Raw genomic sequence first — 18667 nt, 5'->3', positions numbered from 1 at the left:
AGGAAGAGTCAAGCCCTTCATTATCTTCTTTCTTCCATGTCTCAAAGGCAGAGAACATACAAATTGGTCTTCTAACTTGGGAAACACAGAGAAAATAAAAGCAGACGTGCTACTCCCCCGACTTCGCCTTGTATAAACACACTATTAGGCTGAGGTTGAAGGCATATTCACACATGTAGAGAGCTTATATAGCCAACCTAGCAAATCAACACAAAACAGCCCCCTGATGGTTTCTCAGGATGGCCTGAACCACCTCCAGGGGCACAGGCATAAACTTTCCTGTTCCCAGAGCTCTCTAGCCAGTGCACACCCATTTACAGCAGATTTATACACAGACCTATTCTTCTCCACTTAAAAACATTTTCTCAAGGCCACTGCTCAAAAATGTAAAAACCAAGGCCTGCAAAACATATGAGTTTCCCTGGCAGATCCCAGTGTTACAAAATAATATCTGAGTAGTGATTAGGAGAACATCATAGAAATATGTATGCATATGCACACCTATGCGTCTTTTTTCCCCCAGCAGATTCGGCCTTGTAATGACATTTGCGCATGAGAAAAAGAAATTCACTCATCTCAGCACCACCACCCAGCCAGCCTTCATGGGTGCTCGGCAAGAAAGATCGCACAGAGACCAAGATTATGGTTATACTCGGTGCTCCTCGAACCGAGAGCACACACCACCCACTTCCTCCTTTTAGCTCCTGAAATAAAAATATTCTGCACGGAGCACAAGAGCACGGGCTACAGCCCTTTTCCTCATGGAGTGTGATTCTCCCCCCGACTCGCCGTCTGCTATGTTTGAGGGAACCTCTTCCAGGCCTGGGCAGGCCGTCTGGATCATCCTTTGCACTTTGGAATCCAAAGGAAAGGAGCCAAAATGGGTGACCAAAACCATGTAGAGGTTGAAGTCATAATGGATTCAGGCTGATGGCTGAGCTCTGGCCACTGTGGAGCCCACTAACAGGGCAGCCAAGGAGACCCCCACTGAGGAAAGTGGAGTTAATTAGCCTTTTTATGCACACACACACATGTCAGCTTCACACACTGAAAAAAAATAGAACCATGCTAGGCAAAAGGCCTATTTCAGCACCATCTTCTAAAAACTAGATAGACAGGGACTCTCTCTCTCTCTCTCTCTCTTTTTCTCTCTCTCTCCTTTCTAGCAGCAGCTCTACCCTAACCAACTTGCTGCTTTTGGCTATTCAAACCTTAAGAATGAAGAGGTAATGTGCAAAGGGCTCTGAAAAGCACTAAAAACAAAACAAAACAACTTTCACTCTCACAAGAAGTATTGAGCCCCAATGAATTCATGCATCTGATAATTAACTGGCATTCCCATAGAAAAATGTCCCTTTGTAATGTTGCCACTGGGCTGCTATAGGAAAATATCCCAATTTATACTTGTTGAACAAATGATTAGTGACCCAAGTAGGGAGGAGTGAGCGCTCTCCAAGCAAGCGCTTTTCCACGTGGCCTGAGTCAGCCACGGGACAGCCAGGCTGGCCTGGGGCCAAGAGTCCTCTTGCCAATGAGACTAGAAGTCTCTGAAGAGCTAGGATGGCCCCAGCGCTGGGGGAATTCCCCAAACAAAAGCCGGCCGCTGAGTTCAACAACTGGCCTGCTGCAGCACCATATGCTCTACAATATTGTCCTGCCGCACGCAACCCGGGGGCCCGGCTCCACGTCCCGGGGGCCGCGCAGCTGTCAGCCCAGGAGCTGTCTTATCATTATTTTCACTGCTTTATTACTTTTCTGGGAATTCAAATCAGTGTAACCGCGCCTGATGCACTCGGTGAAAAATGGTGGCTCCCTCCTCCTCCTCCCTCAACCTAATGAATTGCCTTTTTTCATATCAAAGAGTAATGAGCACCAAACCACATAATATTTATTCATGGAACAAAAGACAGAGGAATGGGGTGGGGGTGGAGCACAGGCAGCTCCTGGGTGTGGAGAGAAGAAAAGCTGGACATTTTAAAGGAGCTTCTCACTCGGATCCCCAGTGACAGTGGGTTAAATCTAGGGGGAAAGCCAAACCTTTTGGCTCTGTCATTCTTTCCTGAGACCCCCCACCCCCACCCCAAGCAATCCCCTAATCAAGGCTAGAGACCTTGCTGCTGAGAGCCTATGGTAACCAAACAGAACTATTCGGCTCACTCGGCTGGAGCTGCCTAAACATTTGCTTTCTCTGAGAAATTCTCCTTAAAGGCCCCCCTCTTCTCTCCCTAAGGAACAATACACTAGTATATTCCAGAATGTTCTAGATTCTCCTGTCCATCATCACGACCCCCACTATGAAAAAGGGCAAGATTTGGCCCTGGGGAGGAAGAGCCACCCCCAAGCCTTGCTGGTCTTACGGGACATGGACTTCATCCCTCCCCACTCTTCACCGCCATCAGTATCTCACTCTGGTCTACTAGTATTCTCATTCTTGCAGAAAACAGAAATGATGTGCAACAGTAGGCGTCACTTAACCCAACTCATGGTCACTCTCCTCTACAGACACTAAGACTGCAAGGGGTCCCAAGTTGGGAAGGCCAGGATCAAGGGCGAAGTCAAGTTGGTGCTGAATGAATGAGTTTCCTGAAGGTGGTTTCTCCAAATGCAGCAGCCACCAAAGGGAGGGGAAAATGACTGTTGTGTAAATGGCTATGAAACAAAGGTTCCTCAAAACCTAAGAGAAAAGTTAAAGTTCATGGGCAGCGGGAACAACCCAAGGAATTTTAACATCAACAGCTGGGTTGTTGTTTCCTCCTCCCATTTCATTATGCAGTATCTTGAATTTCTGCATCTAAAATTCTATGTTGAAAATTTAACTGGAGTCTTTTAAACTATAAAAATGGTTAATTTTTTAATAATCACAAAAGTAGTCACTTCTTCCTACAACCTGTGAATTTTCACATTGAAGACTATGTGGAAGATTTTCCTCAAGCCCAGTGATCCAACCCTTTTCTGAAACAACCCTCTGGCTTCCTCCTCTTACAATCTCATTTCTGTGAGTCTGTCAAAGCTCATTATCTCTCTTCTCTAACGTATTGCTCTTCCGTGTATCATAAACACATATATTATGAAAAGTTGAAGAAAACAAGTGAAATGTGCATTACACTGTGAAGGAAAAGACAGACATAAATAACTACTCAAAGTACCCACTATCTTTGTTAACAGTGTAATGAAAATGGCATTAGAAAAAGTGGATGAGCATGCCAAGGCTAGCCAATCTCCCCTTCCTCTTCCATATAGGGCTGCTCCCACCCCAGGAGCCAGGACCGTCACTCCTACACCATCACTTGAGAATCAAGAGGGAAGCAAAGACAGGAACCTGTGACATTCCAGACCTCAGATAAACACGAAGCCTACCATACCAGTCACCCAAACAACCGGGGCCTCCCAGGAGGGAACAAACACCTGATTCTCATAGCACACCCTACCATCACATTCCCTCACTGAAAACTATCCTTACACATTTGTAAGTATTCCAATCTCAACCACAAATCTAATAGTTAATTTTTAAAAAAAAATGCCCCCCCAATGATTCCTATCAATATTTTTAAATCTAAAAACAGGATCAAATGCTAAAAAGGCAACGATTGCATTTCAGTGGCCTGATCCCCGAAAGTACCAGTTTGTCACATGGTCACACCCTCAAAGGCACCAGTTCTACTCCCAGTTCGCGGCGGGCTGCAGATATATTCCACTCTATACTACTTGCCAAAAATGTTTTTGAGGATGGTTATTTACTGGTAGGCCAAACACCTTTCTCAAACATTCCTTCTGCACGCGCTGAGAACTAAGCACCAGCTGAAATCACTGGTCCTATGCTTCATTGCAGCAAATCAACATGATTTTTTAAAAAACCTAATAACAGCTGCAAACCATGGAGGAATTCCGAGTTAAACCGCAAACTACATTTTCGGCCATTTAGATGTAAAGCCTTCTGAGCTTGGATACATAAACCAGCTCAGTTTACCAAACACCAGGGGTTTCGGGTGAAGGGCTACTGCAGGATGAGAACTGTCAGAGCTGGGCCAGTGCCCAGGGTGCGCATGCGCACACCCCACCATGAGGAAATACCTTCAGTGATTAAAGACAAACACCACCTGCTTGCCCCCTGCTACAGCCACACACGCTCCTCCCCAAGACTGGGAGAAAGGATGGACTGAAATACCACAGTGGATTAACGTGGGGACAAAGGAGTAGGAATAGATAGGAGCTAGCAAAGGGAAAGTACGTTTAACCCCCAGGGGAATTCTGGCTTTCTTATCACTTAGACAGTTCTGAAGTCCACACTCAAGAAAGTAAGCCACTTTTATTTCATTTCTTTGACTTCGTATCCTGAAAATTGTGTCAAGTTCTCATATGTGTCACATTGCCTTGCATAAATGCTAACATGAACCCCGCATTTAGGCATTCATAACCACAGTTACTAAACTCTTCATGGCTCTTCTGTCAAGATTAGCCTTGAACTTCTGCATTTTCTTTCTTTTTTTTTTAAAAAAAAACAAGTGTGAAACATACTTTTTGTAAGTTATATATATATATATTTTATTTGACAGAGTTGGACAGTGAAAGAGAGAAAGGTCTTCCTTCCGCTGGTTCACCCCCTAAATGGCCACTACAGCTGGAGCTACGCCGATCCAAAGCCAGGAGCCAGGTGCTTCCTCCTGGTCTCCCGTGCAGGTGCAGGACCCAAGCACTTGGGCCATCCTCCACTGCCTTCCCGGGCCACAGCAGAGAGATGAATTGGAAGAGGAGCAACCAGGTGCTCATATGGGATGCCAGCGCTGCAGGCAGAGGATTAACCAAGTGAGCCACGGCGCCGGCCCTGTGTAAGTTATATTTTTAAAAGAACTATATAATATGGTAGGACCTAATTGTAGCCATTTATTTGTATCTATTACAAATCATCTCTGGACCTTTTTAAAAGAAAAATAAGAAAATGTTTTTCAAAGGAATTACAAATTATACTTTTATTGCAGTATAGTTGAAATTTCAATGGCTTTGGAAAATTGTTTTCATCTGTTAGTCATAAGCAGCTGTGACATAACTAGCATTCAAATCGTTTAGATAACCATTTATTCATCTCCAATCAACATAGAAGTGTGATACTTCTGCAAAACGCCAAGAGTTGGCTACTTATGTGTAGGTGAAAGTCCTTCTTAAAAGAAACTCTAGCGGGAGAAATGAAAGAAACCGATGTAGTAAAAATCAGAAGCAACCACAAAAACAGTAAGACGGCACTCACTCCTCAGAGGGACAAGTGAGCAGCTCAACACTCCAGGAAAAGGCTAAGGCGGAAGTCACCGCACGCCCAGAGGCAGCTCCACGAATCTCAACCTCTTAGTTTATCATATCGGATGGCCTGGGTTCCAGATTAGCAGCGAATTTTCCTGTGTTATGGACACAATCAACCCTGGCTATTTAAGCAACAGAAGAGGTCCTGCTGTGTCTAGAATGAGCCCCACTTCACTAGCCTGCACTGAACACGCGGCTGCACTGCCATAGCTGGCCAAAGGCTTTTCTCACTAAACTATGTGGCCCAGCTAAATGGCCCCCAAAAAAGGCTAATTATCATCCAGGTCACAGATGGCAGCAGAGTGCTTAGCTCGGGGATCACTGGGGAGAGAATGATGTGTAAAATCTAGCTCCCTCCTCCACCAATCCCTTGAGTTCCCACCCTTGGTTTATTTCTCTGGTTCAGATCACTGCACGCCGTAACTTGTACTTGTCACTGTGACAACGGTAAAACATGAGGCAGTGGTAAAGGGGACAGGAAAGAGGGCAGAGGTGTGGGAGCCAGGAGGTACCAAAGTTAGGGTCCTCAGGATGAAGCAGGGGCAGGCAAGGACCCCACTACCAAATGCCTTAATCTGGGTCTTCTTCAAACCGACCCAAAGGAAAGCCATGTGGGCACGGAGGACCCTTGGGAGAACATGGCTATTTAGCCAATGCAACTGCTCGGAGGACCCTTCCAGGCAAGCAGCCGCCCAGAGCACACAGATCCTGGGGCCAGAGGGCTCCAGCCATTGTGAAAACAGAGACAGTCTCGGCTTGGGGTAGGGAAGCGCCCTGTCAGAGGTAAATCAAAGGAGCCTGGGATGCTGATGAAGGGCGGTCTTCAGGCCACTTCAGCACCTGTGAATAATGAAAACTGATAGGACTTCTCACTGTCTAACCAAATGCGACAGGGTGACTGTCAAGGCAAGTCCATTCCGCTGCATTTTCTACAGTTGGCGGGGTCAGCAGGTTGTTATTACCATGTCACACAGGTGACTGGATTAGTCAGGGTAATTTAAGCCATAGGAAGTGGCAACTCACAGACTTGAGACTTTCATGGCCACTCAGATCTGCATCCACAGACCCTCCCTGCCCCCCAGAAGCACAGATGCATCACCAGCCGAAATACATTCCACAAATAAAGGCCCAGGAAACTCAAAGCTTAGGAAAATAAAGACAACTACACATCTGTACACGGAAGTGAATTTCCCATTTTCCCAGAATGGTCAGGGGCTAGTTAACGGAGCTCCTACATCAATACAATCCTCTCTAGCATCAGCTGAAAGGAAAGAACATCAGACCTGTAAGATGTGTTAATTGGCAGTTATGCAGCCCTTAAAAATGATGTTTGCATAAAGCTCAACACTAGTTATGAGAGTTGAAACTTTTTTAAGCCATATTTTTAGGGGGACCCAACCATCATCTGTGCTAAAATGGTCTGGAAAAGTTTTTTTTGTTTTAAGAATTATTTTATTTATTTGAAAGACAGAGAGAGGTAGAGCCAGAGAGAGAAGTCTTCCACTTTGATGTTTCACTCCCCAAATGAATGCAACAGCCAGAGCTGATCTGATCTGAAGCCAGGAGCCAGGAGCTTCTTCTGGGTCTCTCACACAGGTGCAGGGGCCCAAGGACTTGGGCCATCTTCTACTGCTTTCCTAGGCCATAGCAGAGAGCCGGATCAGAAGAGGAGCAGCTAGGACTTGAACCGGTGCCCATATGGGATGCTGGCGCTGCAGGCTGGGGCTTTAACCCACTGCGCCATAGCGCTGGTCCCCGGATAAGTATTATAAAGTGATTCCAATTATGTACAAAAACTCCTGTGTGATTATGTGCAATATACACAGGTAAGCAGGAGAAGCTCTAGAGAGAAACCAGGGTAACTTCCGAGAAAGGCAGTAACATGGAAGGAGTGGAGTAAGTCACTTCTTACCTACTTCCATTTAGCAATGTAGGCCACACATGCTTAGCATTCTTCCTGTGCACAGGCAGGTCCTTTTCCAGTCATCAGGATTGTAACAATGAATAGAGAACAGCCCTTGTCCTTGTCCTTATCCAACGTTCCAGCCAATTGAACAACTTCTGCTGGCTCATTGCCACCCATCAAGACAGCCCATTTCACCTCTGAACAGCTTTAATTTTTGTAAAATTTGGGTTTTTAAATATGTATTTAAAAACGGGTTCCTAGTAACTGCCAACTACAGAACCTACATTTACCCCCTTGAGGCCAGAAAGAGCACAGGTAGTCCTGTCTTCACATGACAGCCCTTCAAAGAAAGGAACCCTATCAGTCCCCGAATCAGACTAAACACCTCCAGGTCTTCCAGCTCTTCTTCATGCGCCATGGCTTCAAGCCCTCGTACCCCCTGCTTGCTTCCTTCTCGTTTTGCTTTGTCTCATTTCTCTAAAGGCTTGATGGCAAGTTGCAATCCTCCAGCAACAAGGGTCACCTTGTGAACACGGGGACAGTCATCTGCCGCATGTCAAACCATACCCTTAAGCTTATTCTTCAGCATGCCAACTAATACTCTCCCCACTCCAAATAATCCCATTTGCAAAATAAAAAGCGAAATTTGCAGGATAAGCATTTAGCCTAACTGTCCAGATGCCTGCATCCCACACTGAAATCACTGGTTTGATTTCCAGCTCTGGCTCCGGGCTCCAGGTTCCTGCTGATGCAGACCTTGGGAGGTGGCAGTGAAGGCTCAAGGAATTGGGCTCCTGTCACCCACATGGAAGACCAGGGTTGTGTTCCCAGCTCCTGCTTCAGCCTGGCCCAGTCTTGGCCATTGCGGACATAAAGGAGAGAACAAGCAGATGGATGGGATCTCCCCCCCCCCCCCAATTAAATAAACATTCAAAAGTAGAAAATAAATTTTGTTACAGAAAGTAATGCTTGCAAGAAGCTCTAAAGCATTCTAGCACCCTTAAGATGTTAGTTTATTAATGTTTTCCAATAACATGTCTAACAAAATCACAATATCATTTCCTAAAGAAATCTGAAATGTGAAATGATGCCCAGATACAGTCCAGTGAGAACAGGGATGGCCACTCACCACTTGCTCCCCAGTGGCTACAACAATGCCCAACACGAAGCATTTGCGCAGGACAGATCTGTTAGACCTTGGCGTATACATGACTGAAATATGCCTCAAAGTACTCTCCTGCAAGTCTCGCATCTGAGCAGGAGGCAACAAGTAAAATGAAAATAATTCATGAACCAGGGCCGGCATCTGTGCAGCCCAAAAGGGCTCTCAGACTTTCACATAAACAAACTCATTTGATATTAACAATCACTCCTTGAGATAAAAAGGGTGACAACTCCTCACCTTCCTGACAGGCAAAGCGACGGAGCCCATGATCAGGAAGTAAAAAGCCAGACTGTCCCATGACAGCTGGGACACAGCTGATACGGCACAGCAATGCTCCCACTTCTTCCCAGGTACTCCCCACCTTGTCACAGCATCTCTACTCTTTAAGCACTGAGAATCTTCTTGAAAAGCTGGAGTAAAGCCACGTGGTGTAACTGCATCTCCCAGAATATGTTCCTCAACCTGGAGGAATTCCTCAGTTAAAGCAGGGTTTCTCAACTACACCAACACTGGTGTTTTGGCTCAGGTAAGTTTCTGCTGTGGGTGCCCTATAGGACATTTCCCAGGCTTCCTGGACTCCACCCACTAGACACCAGCAGCCCCCTCAGTGTGACAAGCCAAAATGTCTCCCTAGCTTGCCAGATGTTCCAAGGGCAGGGTGCAGAGCAAATCTCTACCAGTTGAGAACCACTGAATTAAAGGAATCCCACAGGAAGCCCATTCATATGGCAGCAGTAGTAATTTAAGAGAGCATGGAAATATTTTAGGAATGTGATTTTCTTCCAGATACAAGCAATATCGATATTAACTCCTGGAAGCACGCGTCTGCATTTCAGCGAGGCCTGCAAGTTCAGTGTACAGTGCTCAAAGCACACGTTGCCTCTGCAAACCCCTCAAGGCACCAGGGTCCTGTCTGTTCTCTACAAACAGGCAAAACCAATCACGTCTCATTCATCTCTCTCCCCTGCCATCCATTGCAGGTGATGCCTCCAAAATGCTCATCCCCTTCTGCCTCTCTCACAGTACCACGAGTTCCTTAAAGCCCCTGCCTGCAGCCCCACCCCTGTAGAGTCACTCTCAATCTCTGAGCTACTTTCAGCGTGCAGCAAACAATCAAAGAAAGAAAAATAACCAACCACTGGGAGAAGAAAGGGGACAAGCAGCGCTTGTCTTTTAGAGGCGCACAATGCTTTTGAGTCACAGCAACAGCCCAGGTTGAATCTATACACATAGACTCACAGCACTTCAGCCTTTTGCTTTGAAGGGAAAGCAGCCCCTGTCCAGACACGTGTTCTGGAGGTGGAGAAAGATGTTGTGTGAGACAAGGAGAGATATACAGAAATGCATCCTGATCACTTCTTCACATGCAGAAGTAAGCGCGGAGAGAGGGGAGGGCTGGGAGCGGAGGGGCTTCCACAACCAGATTGGACCTGACAAGATGGAGATTTAAGGGGTTAGAAAGGAAGTGTGGGAAGTTGTTAGTTAAATAAATAACAATAAATAGTCAAGTTCTCTGCAGTTGTTAAGCCAATGTTAAAGAGGAATGAATGTTAGTATTTTAAAAGATTCTGCTTTTGCATAAAGGTCATTTCCAACCAACAGGAGGCCTGATGGAGTTAAAAGGAGGTGCCTAAATTATTCTGAAGGAATCACTTTTCTTATGTCAGAGGAAATACTGCAAGCCTTCTGGGATTTTTATTAAATTCCCCCAAGAATAGTATGCACAGCTTGCCTTAGGAAAATCTGCACCACAGGAGCAATTGCCTTCCCCCTTTGCATGTGCGCATGCGGCCCTGGGGAAAGCTGTGCCTCTCTCCCCAAAGGGGAAGGGATCTCAAAAGCCCATCTACTGCTTAGCAGATGGGACCGCCAGGCAGGCTGGGGAGAAAAAGAGTGCTGGTTCCCTGACCCAGTGCATGGAACCTATGATGCTTACGTGTAAACAACAGGCCCTTAACTTCATTTTCGGAGTGATTTTATATAATCTTATTTTGTGCTTTAAACACCAACAAAAATGAAGGGGAATTTATTCTTAGTGAGAGCTGATTTTCCAGAAGCTACACTTCCAACTCGCAAACCAGAATAATGAAATTTTAGACTGTGTCTCTGAGAAAAGCATGCTGTGTTTTTAATGATTTAAGTGGGGGGAGGGGCAGTCATCTGTCAATCAGCCTCTTTTTTTTTCCTAAAGATTTATTTATTTATTTGAAAGTCAGATTCACAGAGAAAGATCATCCATCTGCTGGTTCACTCCCCAAATGGCTGCAAAGCCAGGATTGGGCCAAGCTGAAGCCAGGAGCCAGGAACTCCATTTGGGTCTTCCACATGGGTCCTCCATGGGGGTCAAGCACTTGGACATCCTCTGCTGTTTCCCAGGACTCCAACCTGAGCCCTTATGGGATGCGGGTGTTGCAGGCCCCAGGGCCACAGTGCCGCCCATGCTTTATTTTTTTGATAATATCAACATCCAAGTAGTTTGAAACAGCGGGAAAGTAAAGCACACTATTTTCCATAAGATTTTATGGGAAGGGGCTATCACATCCTAAAGCTTGAAACTGTTGAGAAGTCACTGACATCAATAATCATGTTGATTAAAAAAAAAAAAAAAAAAAACAAAACAAAACTGCATCCCCTTAAACCAAGCTAGAATAATACTAAAAACCTACAAAGAATACACATATTGTAGAAATCTTGGATGCAAGGGCATGATTTAGCATTCTAAGTTCCACAAAGCATTATGGACTATACACCAGTACTGTTGAACAAATGAATGAAATTAAAAATTTGGTCTATTCTCTATTATTTGTACTTAGGAAGAATAAACAGCACATAAAGTCAAATGCATACTAAGCCCAAAATGGTATCTTACCCAATTGTTTTATTGGTTTTAACAGTCAGAAGCCCCCAAATTAAATTTCCCTTCTTCTTGTTGGTTCTTGCCACTCTTTGGTAAAGGTGTTAAAGAGCTGGCAAAGACCAAAAGGCTGGCAGCAGGAGGGGGAAGGAAAAACAAAGTCAACAGCTGGAGGGTCCAAAAACTCAATAATCAGCCTTAGAGCAACGGGAGACTCACAAGGCAGATATTATCTTTCTCAAGATTTTCATAATATTCTTAAGATTTTCATAATATGAAATATGTTCCTCTTTCTCTAAGAGTCTGATGGCTGACTGGTCTGTTTCATAGTTCTCTGTGATGGAATGACGTGCAAAAAGAAGGAAGAGTTTATCCATCTTCAGCACAAGACGATCAATTAACAGACACAGAACACTGACCACAAATGACATTCCATAAGTGACATAACACATAAGTACTTCATATGTATCCAAGAAGTATTATGTAGCATGCAAGACGTGCCTCTGTGTGTGTGTGCATGAGAGAGAGAGAGAGAGAGAGAGAGAGAGTGCACTGTATCTCAAGCAAGTGAAAGAAGCCAATCAGAAAACCTCTTTAACAACAGGTGGCTACTGGTCTCCTAGGAATTCAGAAAAAAACTATATGACCATAACTCTATTTACTGGTTAAGATCTGCATCCCTCTTAGAGAAATGTCAGTAAACCATGCACCAGGAATACTCATGTTTGTCCTATCATGTGGCAGAAAACCTCACAAAATTCTCAAGTTTGCCCTTAGAATTCTCATGCGACAGGATGGAATGTATCAAGGAAACTAATGCCTGAAAACTCCGCTTTCCCCAGGTAGGAACCCAGTCAAAAAGCATTTTGTAGATTACAATTAATGATTAACTGTGCTTCTACTTTGCTGACCACTGGCTGCCCAGTCCTAAGTAAAATGTACTGCAACCAAAGAACACAACAGAATTAAACATGTATTAGAACTTGAAATAGAACGCCTGTTCAGAAAAGATCAACACATGAAGGGCAGAGACGAAATTTCAAAAAGCTTTTCACAAATGTAAAGCACACCCTCTTGGGTTCTGGAAAGTTTTCCAAAAGATAACTGTGTGTAAGCCACGCGGGCAGAACAGGATAAGCCAAGGCAAGGCTGTTGCAGGAAAGAGTCAGAAATGATCTAGAAGTATAAGACTGCCAAAAAACCCGGATGCAGGGCCAGTGATGCACCTTTAATAGGACAAGGAATGGCAAGCCACGCTCACATACAAGGAAGTTGAGCTCCAGACCAGCATGTTGACATTTCCTGGATCTATTCCAGGGATGGATGAGAACGTTTTGGATAGGATGCTGTTGTCATCAATACCATGCCCAGGAGTTAATATGCTTACCAGCAAATAAATTTTATGTGATAAACTCTTCAGGGTAGAGGGTCACACAGATGTATGCAGTCTTTTAAGCATAGTCTGGAAATGAGGATGTCAGGGAAACAGTATGAGTCATATCAAGGTCAAATGAAGACTAACAACATTTTGGAACTCTGAAAACTGTGCAGTGCATTTACTGAGGTGCCTGAATGATTATACACCATGTTCATCTTGGGTTTTGAAAACAAACTTGCCACTTGGCATTTATCTGGAAATTATAACCAAGAGCTCAGTTCCGCGTACAGCTAATAAACAATACCTCCTTTGGTTATCACAAATAAAACACTTTTCAACTTAAAGTTTCTATCAGGCAGAAGGAACAGTTCTCATCAACAAGTATGTGTGTGTTGGCGGGGCAGGAATCTCCTTCATAAATAAAGGAAGGAGTTGGGGGGTGGTGTAGGGGTGGAAGGTCTTGATTGTGTTCAGAAGGGACTAGGCAGCTTCCAACCTAGTCTGTGCTATATGCTCCACAGCCAGGACTTGGAGGAACCACACAGAACCCAACCTCGAGGCAGAAAAGATTTCCATCGCCCCTCACCCATCACGCTTTCCGTTTGTTTGCTTTTTGGTTTTTCATGCCTATGCTTACAACAGTAAGATAGGAAATCAAATCAAAAGTGGTAAAGCTCTCATTGGACTGCCTTCTTAACCCAAGCCAGGCAGAAAGAGAACTAATCGATACTTAGTATTTTGGGTCATATCGGCCCTTAGAAGGTAAACAGTAGCAATGAGAAGGAAAAGAATCCTATTCGCTTTTATTTTTATCATCACAGTTCTTAGCATTGGGCTGGAGTTGACCTCGGCTTTCCTTCAGGGCTTTCCAAATAGGGAGTCCAATCTGAGAACTAAATTTAATTGCTCTGGGCCCCAGCACAGCACAGCCATAATCCAGCAGTCAATTCAAGAAAATGAAGTACAACATTTTTTTTGGTAACCTCTATTTTTAAGATTTTATTTCACACATAGTCTAAGTTAAAATTCTCTGTCATTTCAGAGGTCAAGGGGAGTTTTCAAACTCACGATTTTAGAAGGCAATAGGACTTATACAGAGAATAATGTCAGTGTTTCACACACGCTTCCCACTGACATCACTGGTAGATGCGCGTGTGAAACAGTCCCAGCTTGCATATTACTCCAGTTCTCTCTACCTGGCCTTGGTATTTACATACGTCTAACCAATAGGCTCCATTACTGACACAGAACAGAGAGAGAAATCTTACTCTCGGGCAATCGTTTTTCAAATCTACCAGCCGCTACATTAGGATTCACTGTGAAATCGACAGGCGCTGCCTTTGGTCCACTCAAGTAAGCATTATCTTTCCCTTGGCAAAAGCACACCCCCGACTGGGGCTGGCCGCCTCCTTCCAGGTAATGTCAGGATGCGGCGCTGAGCTGCACCTGCAGGGTCGGTTACACTACACTCGGGCGCGCGCACCCCGAGTCCCGCCACCCCCCACTCCAGAGACCACAGGGGCACCTCGTGAGAACAGGGCCCCAACACGGAAACTTTCTGGTCGCCAACTCTGCATCTCTCGCCTTGGCCAAAAGCGACCCGGCCTTGGAGCGGCGCTAGCTTTTGTTCCAGGGTCGCCCAACTGGTGCGGCGTGTGTCTGGCCGCCCTCCTTCCCCAAGGGGGGTGGGGGTGGGGGGACTCCGTAGGACGCGAATTTGAGGGTCGCACGGAGAAGCCCATTTCTACGCAATCCGTGTGCGTGGAGTGTAACGCACACGAACAGAGGGCGTGGAGCGGTCGAGGACGAAATCCTACGTGCCTTTCGAATTCGCCTTCAGGCTCAGGTTCACAAAGTGGTCTCCTCCCCGCATTGGGAGCGCGTTGGGAGGCGGGTGGGGGGTGGGGGGCGGCAGCCGCACAGGTACGAGAAAGGGGGACGCGAGCCACGGCCGAGGTGCAGGGCCGGCCCCGCCTCCGGGTACAATCTGCAAGGCTACAGAGAAGCCCCGGTTTCGGCTTCCTGTTTGGAGAGCGAAATCCTCCCTTCCCTGGCCCCGGGACCCGGGTTATCCCTCCAGGCCGCGGCGGGGAGCGGGGGTGGGGCAGGGTCGCTGGCGCGGCGCCCCTCCCAGCCGGGCGGCCCCGGGGCTGAGCCGGGCCGCGAGGCGGACAAAGCGCCTCCCGCTCCCTCCCCCACGGCCGCGTTCCTGAAGGGAGGGGGAGGGCGGGCCGGAGGGGCCGGGAAGGAGGAAGAGGAGGAGGAGGGAGGTGCAGCCGGCGGGACTGGGCAGGATCGCGCCGACCAGGCGGGGAGGAGGGGCCCGGCGGCCGCGGAGAACTGGGAGGAGGGAAGGCTTCTTGAAGCCCAAGATAAACAAATTGTTCCTCTTCACGTGCGGGGCGGGGGCGCGCGCGGCGGCCTCTCCTCCCCTCCCCCCAGCAGGCTCTTTGTCACGGAGCGCCGGCCCGAGCGCCCGGCAAAAGCCCGCGGCGGCGCTGACACCACCCCCGTCGCCGAGGGCTCCCGGGCGGGGGGCCGTGCGCGGTTTCCAAGCTGCACGCCGAGCCGGCTTGCCCGCGCCGGGCAGTGCGCCTCCGAGCGAGGCGCGGAGTGCCCGGGAGACGCGGGGGCCGCCCCTCGGTTCCCACCGCGCGGTGGGGGGAGGGGCGCAGACACCTTCCCCAGGCTTCCGGCCTGGCCCCCGGCCCAAGGAAAGCCAAAGAACGGGAGAGGGGAGATAAGAGAAAGGGCTCCACGCTCCGGTTTAGGGGGGTGGGAACTGCCCCTTCCTCCCCGAGAAGTTAAGCCATTGGCTGCTCATCCCGCGGCGAACCCACCCACCCAGCCATTTAAGCCTCGTTCAGCTCCCAGCTACCTCCCACTCCTCCGGGCTTATTAGACAGCCCCGCAAAGTTGGCAGGGAGCGGGGGAGAGGGAGGTTGTGCGGGGGGGAGGGGGAAACTAGTGGAGCCGGCTGGGTGCGGGCAAGTTTAGGATGAGGAGGGAGAAAAAGAAATCCCAAGCGAAGTTGCGTGGCGGGGACTCCTGGCTCAAATGCGGGGCGTAGCTGTCCCCCTCCGCCCCCGCCGGGGCCACTGCTCTGTGCACCCTGCCCGCGGCTCCACCTGCCGGGCTAGCCCCGAGTCTGGAGCGGCGAGCCGAGCGCTCCCGCGCGCTCCCGCGAGCACCGCGCGCGCGTAGCCGCCCTCGCTCGCTCGTTCGTTTCTCACCCACTTCAAAGTTCATTCACAAAATTCTCAGACTTTTCTCAGCCCCAAAGGGGTGAGCTACGAAGAGGCGGCGAGAGGCTCCCGCGTCCCCGCCAGGGGTGTCGAGGGCCTGTCCCCGCACAGGGTCTGCGACAGCATCCGTTTCTCCCTGCACCCGGCAGAGGTGCCGAGAGGGTGGGCGAAGGGGGACGGGTCTGGGGCGGCGCAGCTAGAGGTGAAGAGGAGGAGCACGGCTCCCACTCAGGGGTGCACTCTCCCAGAGAGGGAGGGGGAAACTTTTCCCGCACCTCACTTCGAGGCTCCCTCCGCCCCTCGCAGTCGTGACTGGCTTTCCCCCTCTCGCCCTCTCCTCCCCAAATCTGACAACCCTGACAGATTAACAGGTAGCGGCAGCCTGGAGCTTTTTTTTTTTTTTTTCTCAGAAAAGTTGACGTTAACCCTTCGGCTTCAGCCCGCCGCACCCCGTGTGCAAATCGGTCCCTCGTACCCCCAAGTAAGAAGCTCCACGCCCCCACTCCCCACCCCCGGCGCGCGCGCGCCCCGAGCCCGCCGCCAGTGCGCCCTCACCATGATCAGCGTGTGGTTCCTCTGCTCCGCCGAGGCAGCCTCCGCATCTTGCTGGGGTTTGCTCGGGTGCTGCTGCTTGCCGGGGCCGGCGCCCGATTTCTTGGCCCTCTGCTCCAGGGTCCGCTGGTAGAGGCTCACGGTGTCCCGGCGCTCCAGCTCCAGCTGCTCCACCTGAGCCTGCTGGTACCTGTTCTCGCAGTTGACGTGGTGCCGCCGGCAGCCCTCGATGCGCTGGCGGAGCCGCTCGACCACGGTGCTGTGCTTGGGGACGGCCGCCGAGCCGCCGCCGCCGCCGCCGCCGCCGCCGCAGCCTCCGGCCGCGGGGTGATTGCTACTCGGAGCAGCGGGAGTACTATTGGGAGTATTATTCACACCGATCCCGGCCCCGCCGAGGCTGCTGTTGATGCAAATACTACTGCCATTCGCGGCAGCAGCGGGGGCTGCGAAATCCCCCATCCTGCTCCCCGGGCACACTATTTTGGAAGAACTTTTTTTATCCACCCCCCCGATCAGCCTCCTCCTTGGGTCCAAGGATTAAAATAGTTTAAGTGGAACGCGGGGGAGACGCGAGCACATGGATGCAAACGGCGATCCCGACGGGGCGAAGAAAAAAAAAAAGCAGGGAGGGGAGAGATTTTGGGGGTGGTTTTTTGTTTCCTTTAAAAAAAAACTGTAAAGCTCGGGGTGGGGGGGGGGTGTTATCGGAATACCATCAGACACCTATCAACAAAAAGAATCACAACAAACTGAGCCAGCAGCAAATCGGGTTGCAACTCAAGGCGAGCGCCGCTCCTCTCCTGCCTTCTTTTTATAATCCATTATTTTCTAATAAATTCCAGGAGATTTCCGGTGGTTGGCAAGCGTTTTCTCCCTACGTACCGAAAAACACACCCCATGGACACACACAAGCCTATGCCTCCTGTGCGGACAGGCGCGACACACACTCACTCCACCGCGCATCGGAGAACGGCAAGCTTGCTTATTGCATTTTCCTTCCACAAAAAAGTTTTGGTGTTTATGCCGCCCCGTGTTCTCAAAGTACTTTGGCTGCTCAGTTGCATTTCACAGGAACCTAGATACCGAATCCTCGGGCTGGGGGAAGTAAACACATGGACAGTCCGAGGCGGCTGCAAAAGTAGATCGGTGAAGTCCTTTGCAGAACGCCGCGCGGAGAGCAGCCCCTAACGCTCGGCTGGGCTGCCGCTGCCGCCGCCGCCGCTGCCACCATCACAATGATCAACCGCTCGCCGCCGCCGCCGCCGCCGCCGCCGCCGCCGCCTCCTCCTCCTCTCGCTCCTCCACCTCCTCCTCCTCCTCCATGCCAGCGGAGTGATATCAGGACGCGCGAGCTCAGTAAACACGGCAGCGGCGGCGGCTGCAGGCCGTGAGACAGGCCCGGGGACACGGCGCAAAACCCGGCCCGGACTCGCACCCGGCAGGAGCGGGCGCGGCGCGCACCGGCACCCGGCTCGCCTCGCCTCGCCCTCCCCCGCCGCTCCGGCGCCCCCGGCCTCACGACTCCCTGACCCGGGAAAGGCTGGGCTGCCGGAAAGGAGGAAAAGAACGCCTGTGGACGGGTCTCGGGAACGAATCAACTTTTGACCTGTGCGTGTGGGGTTGTGTGTTTGTGTGTGTGTGTGTGTGCGCGCTCGCGCACAAGGCCGACCGCGGGGGCGCGCCTGGCGGGGTTTCCTTATTCCAAGCGAGGTATCCAGCGAGCCCAAGTTGTTGTTATACATTTATGCATTATGTTGCAGAACTGTGCATGACCAGGCAGAAACATTGACGCTTCACAGCCGTTGTCTGTCATCCCCATCCATGTGGAAACAAAAAGCCAGATCAGTGACTTGGTTTTAAAACTCAGGGATAAGTCCTCGCTCGCGATAACCCGCCTTATGGACACTTGCTCAAACTCTAGGCCAGTCTTCACACACTGAATTCTGCGTGCATGGAAGTAAGCACCCAAGAACTGGGGATATTATTTAATTCGCTGTACATAGTGATTGCTGTTATTAAAGCAATTATTGTTTTACTTACCCTTGGAAAAAATTAAAATAAAGCAAGCAGGGACTTGGAGGTGAGACTAACAGTACATTTTAACAGACTGTTTTGAACACTAGGTGCTAATGACAGCAGTAATTAAGGGTCCTTCGTAAATCAAGTGGAAAGATTGCAGATTTCATGGACTGGAACTATAGGAAAAACACAGCATTTCACAGTTTGTAATGACCAAAACAAAAACAAGCAAAAATAACAGGCTTACTTTACTGCT

At 49.1% G+C, this 18667-nt stretch overlaps 1 protein-coding gene across 1 annotated transcript in view; it reads right to left on the bottom strand.

The window, feature by feature from the left end:
* Positions 1-17757, bottom strand: part of MAML3 (mastermind like transcriptional coactivator 3) — a 477422-nt gene extending 459665 nt beyond the window's left edge. The window contains exon 1 of the mRNA XM_002716951.5: positions 16396-17757. Coding sequence (XP_002716997.2) covers positions 16396-16851 — 456 coding nt within the window. The 5' untranslated portion in view covers positions 16852-17757. The remainder of the gene's footprint in view (positions 1-16395) is intronic.
* Positions 17758-18667: the final 910 nt, after the last annotated feature.

The sequence above is a fragment of the Oryctolagus cuniculus genome, chromosome 8 (genome assembly GCF_964237555.1).
Source record: "Oryctolagus cuniculus chromosome 8, mOryCun1.1, whole genome shotgun sequence".
NCBI classification, from domain to species: Eukaryota; Metazoa; Chordata; class Mammalia; order Lagomorpha; family Leporidae; genus Oryctolagus; species Oryctolagus cuniculus.
This window is presented reverse-complemented; position numbering and strand designations above follow the sequence as displayed.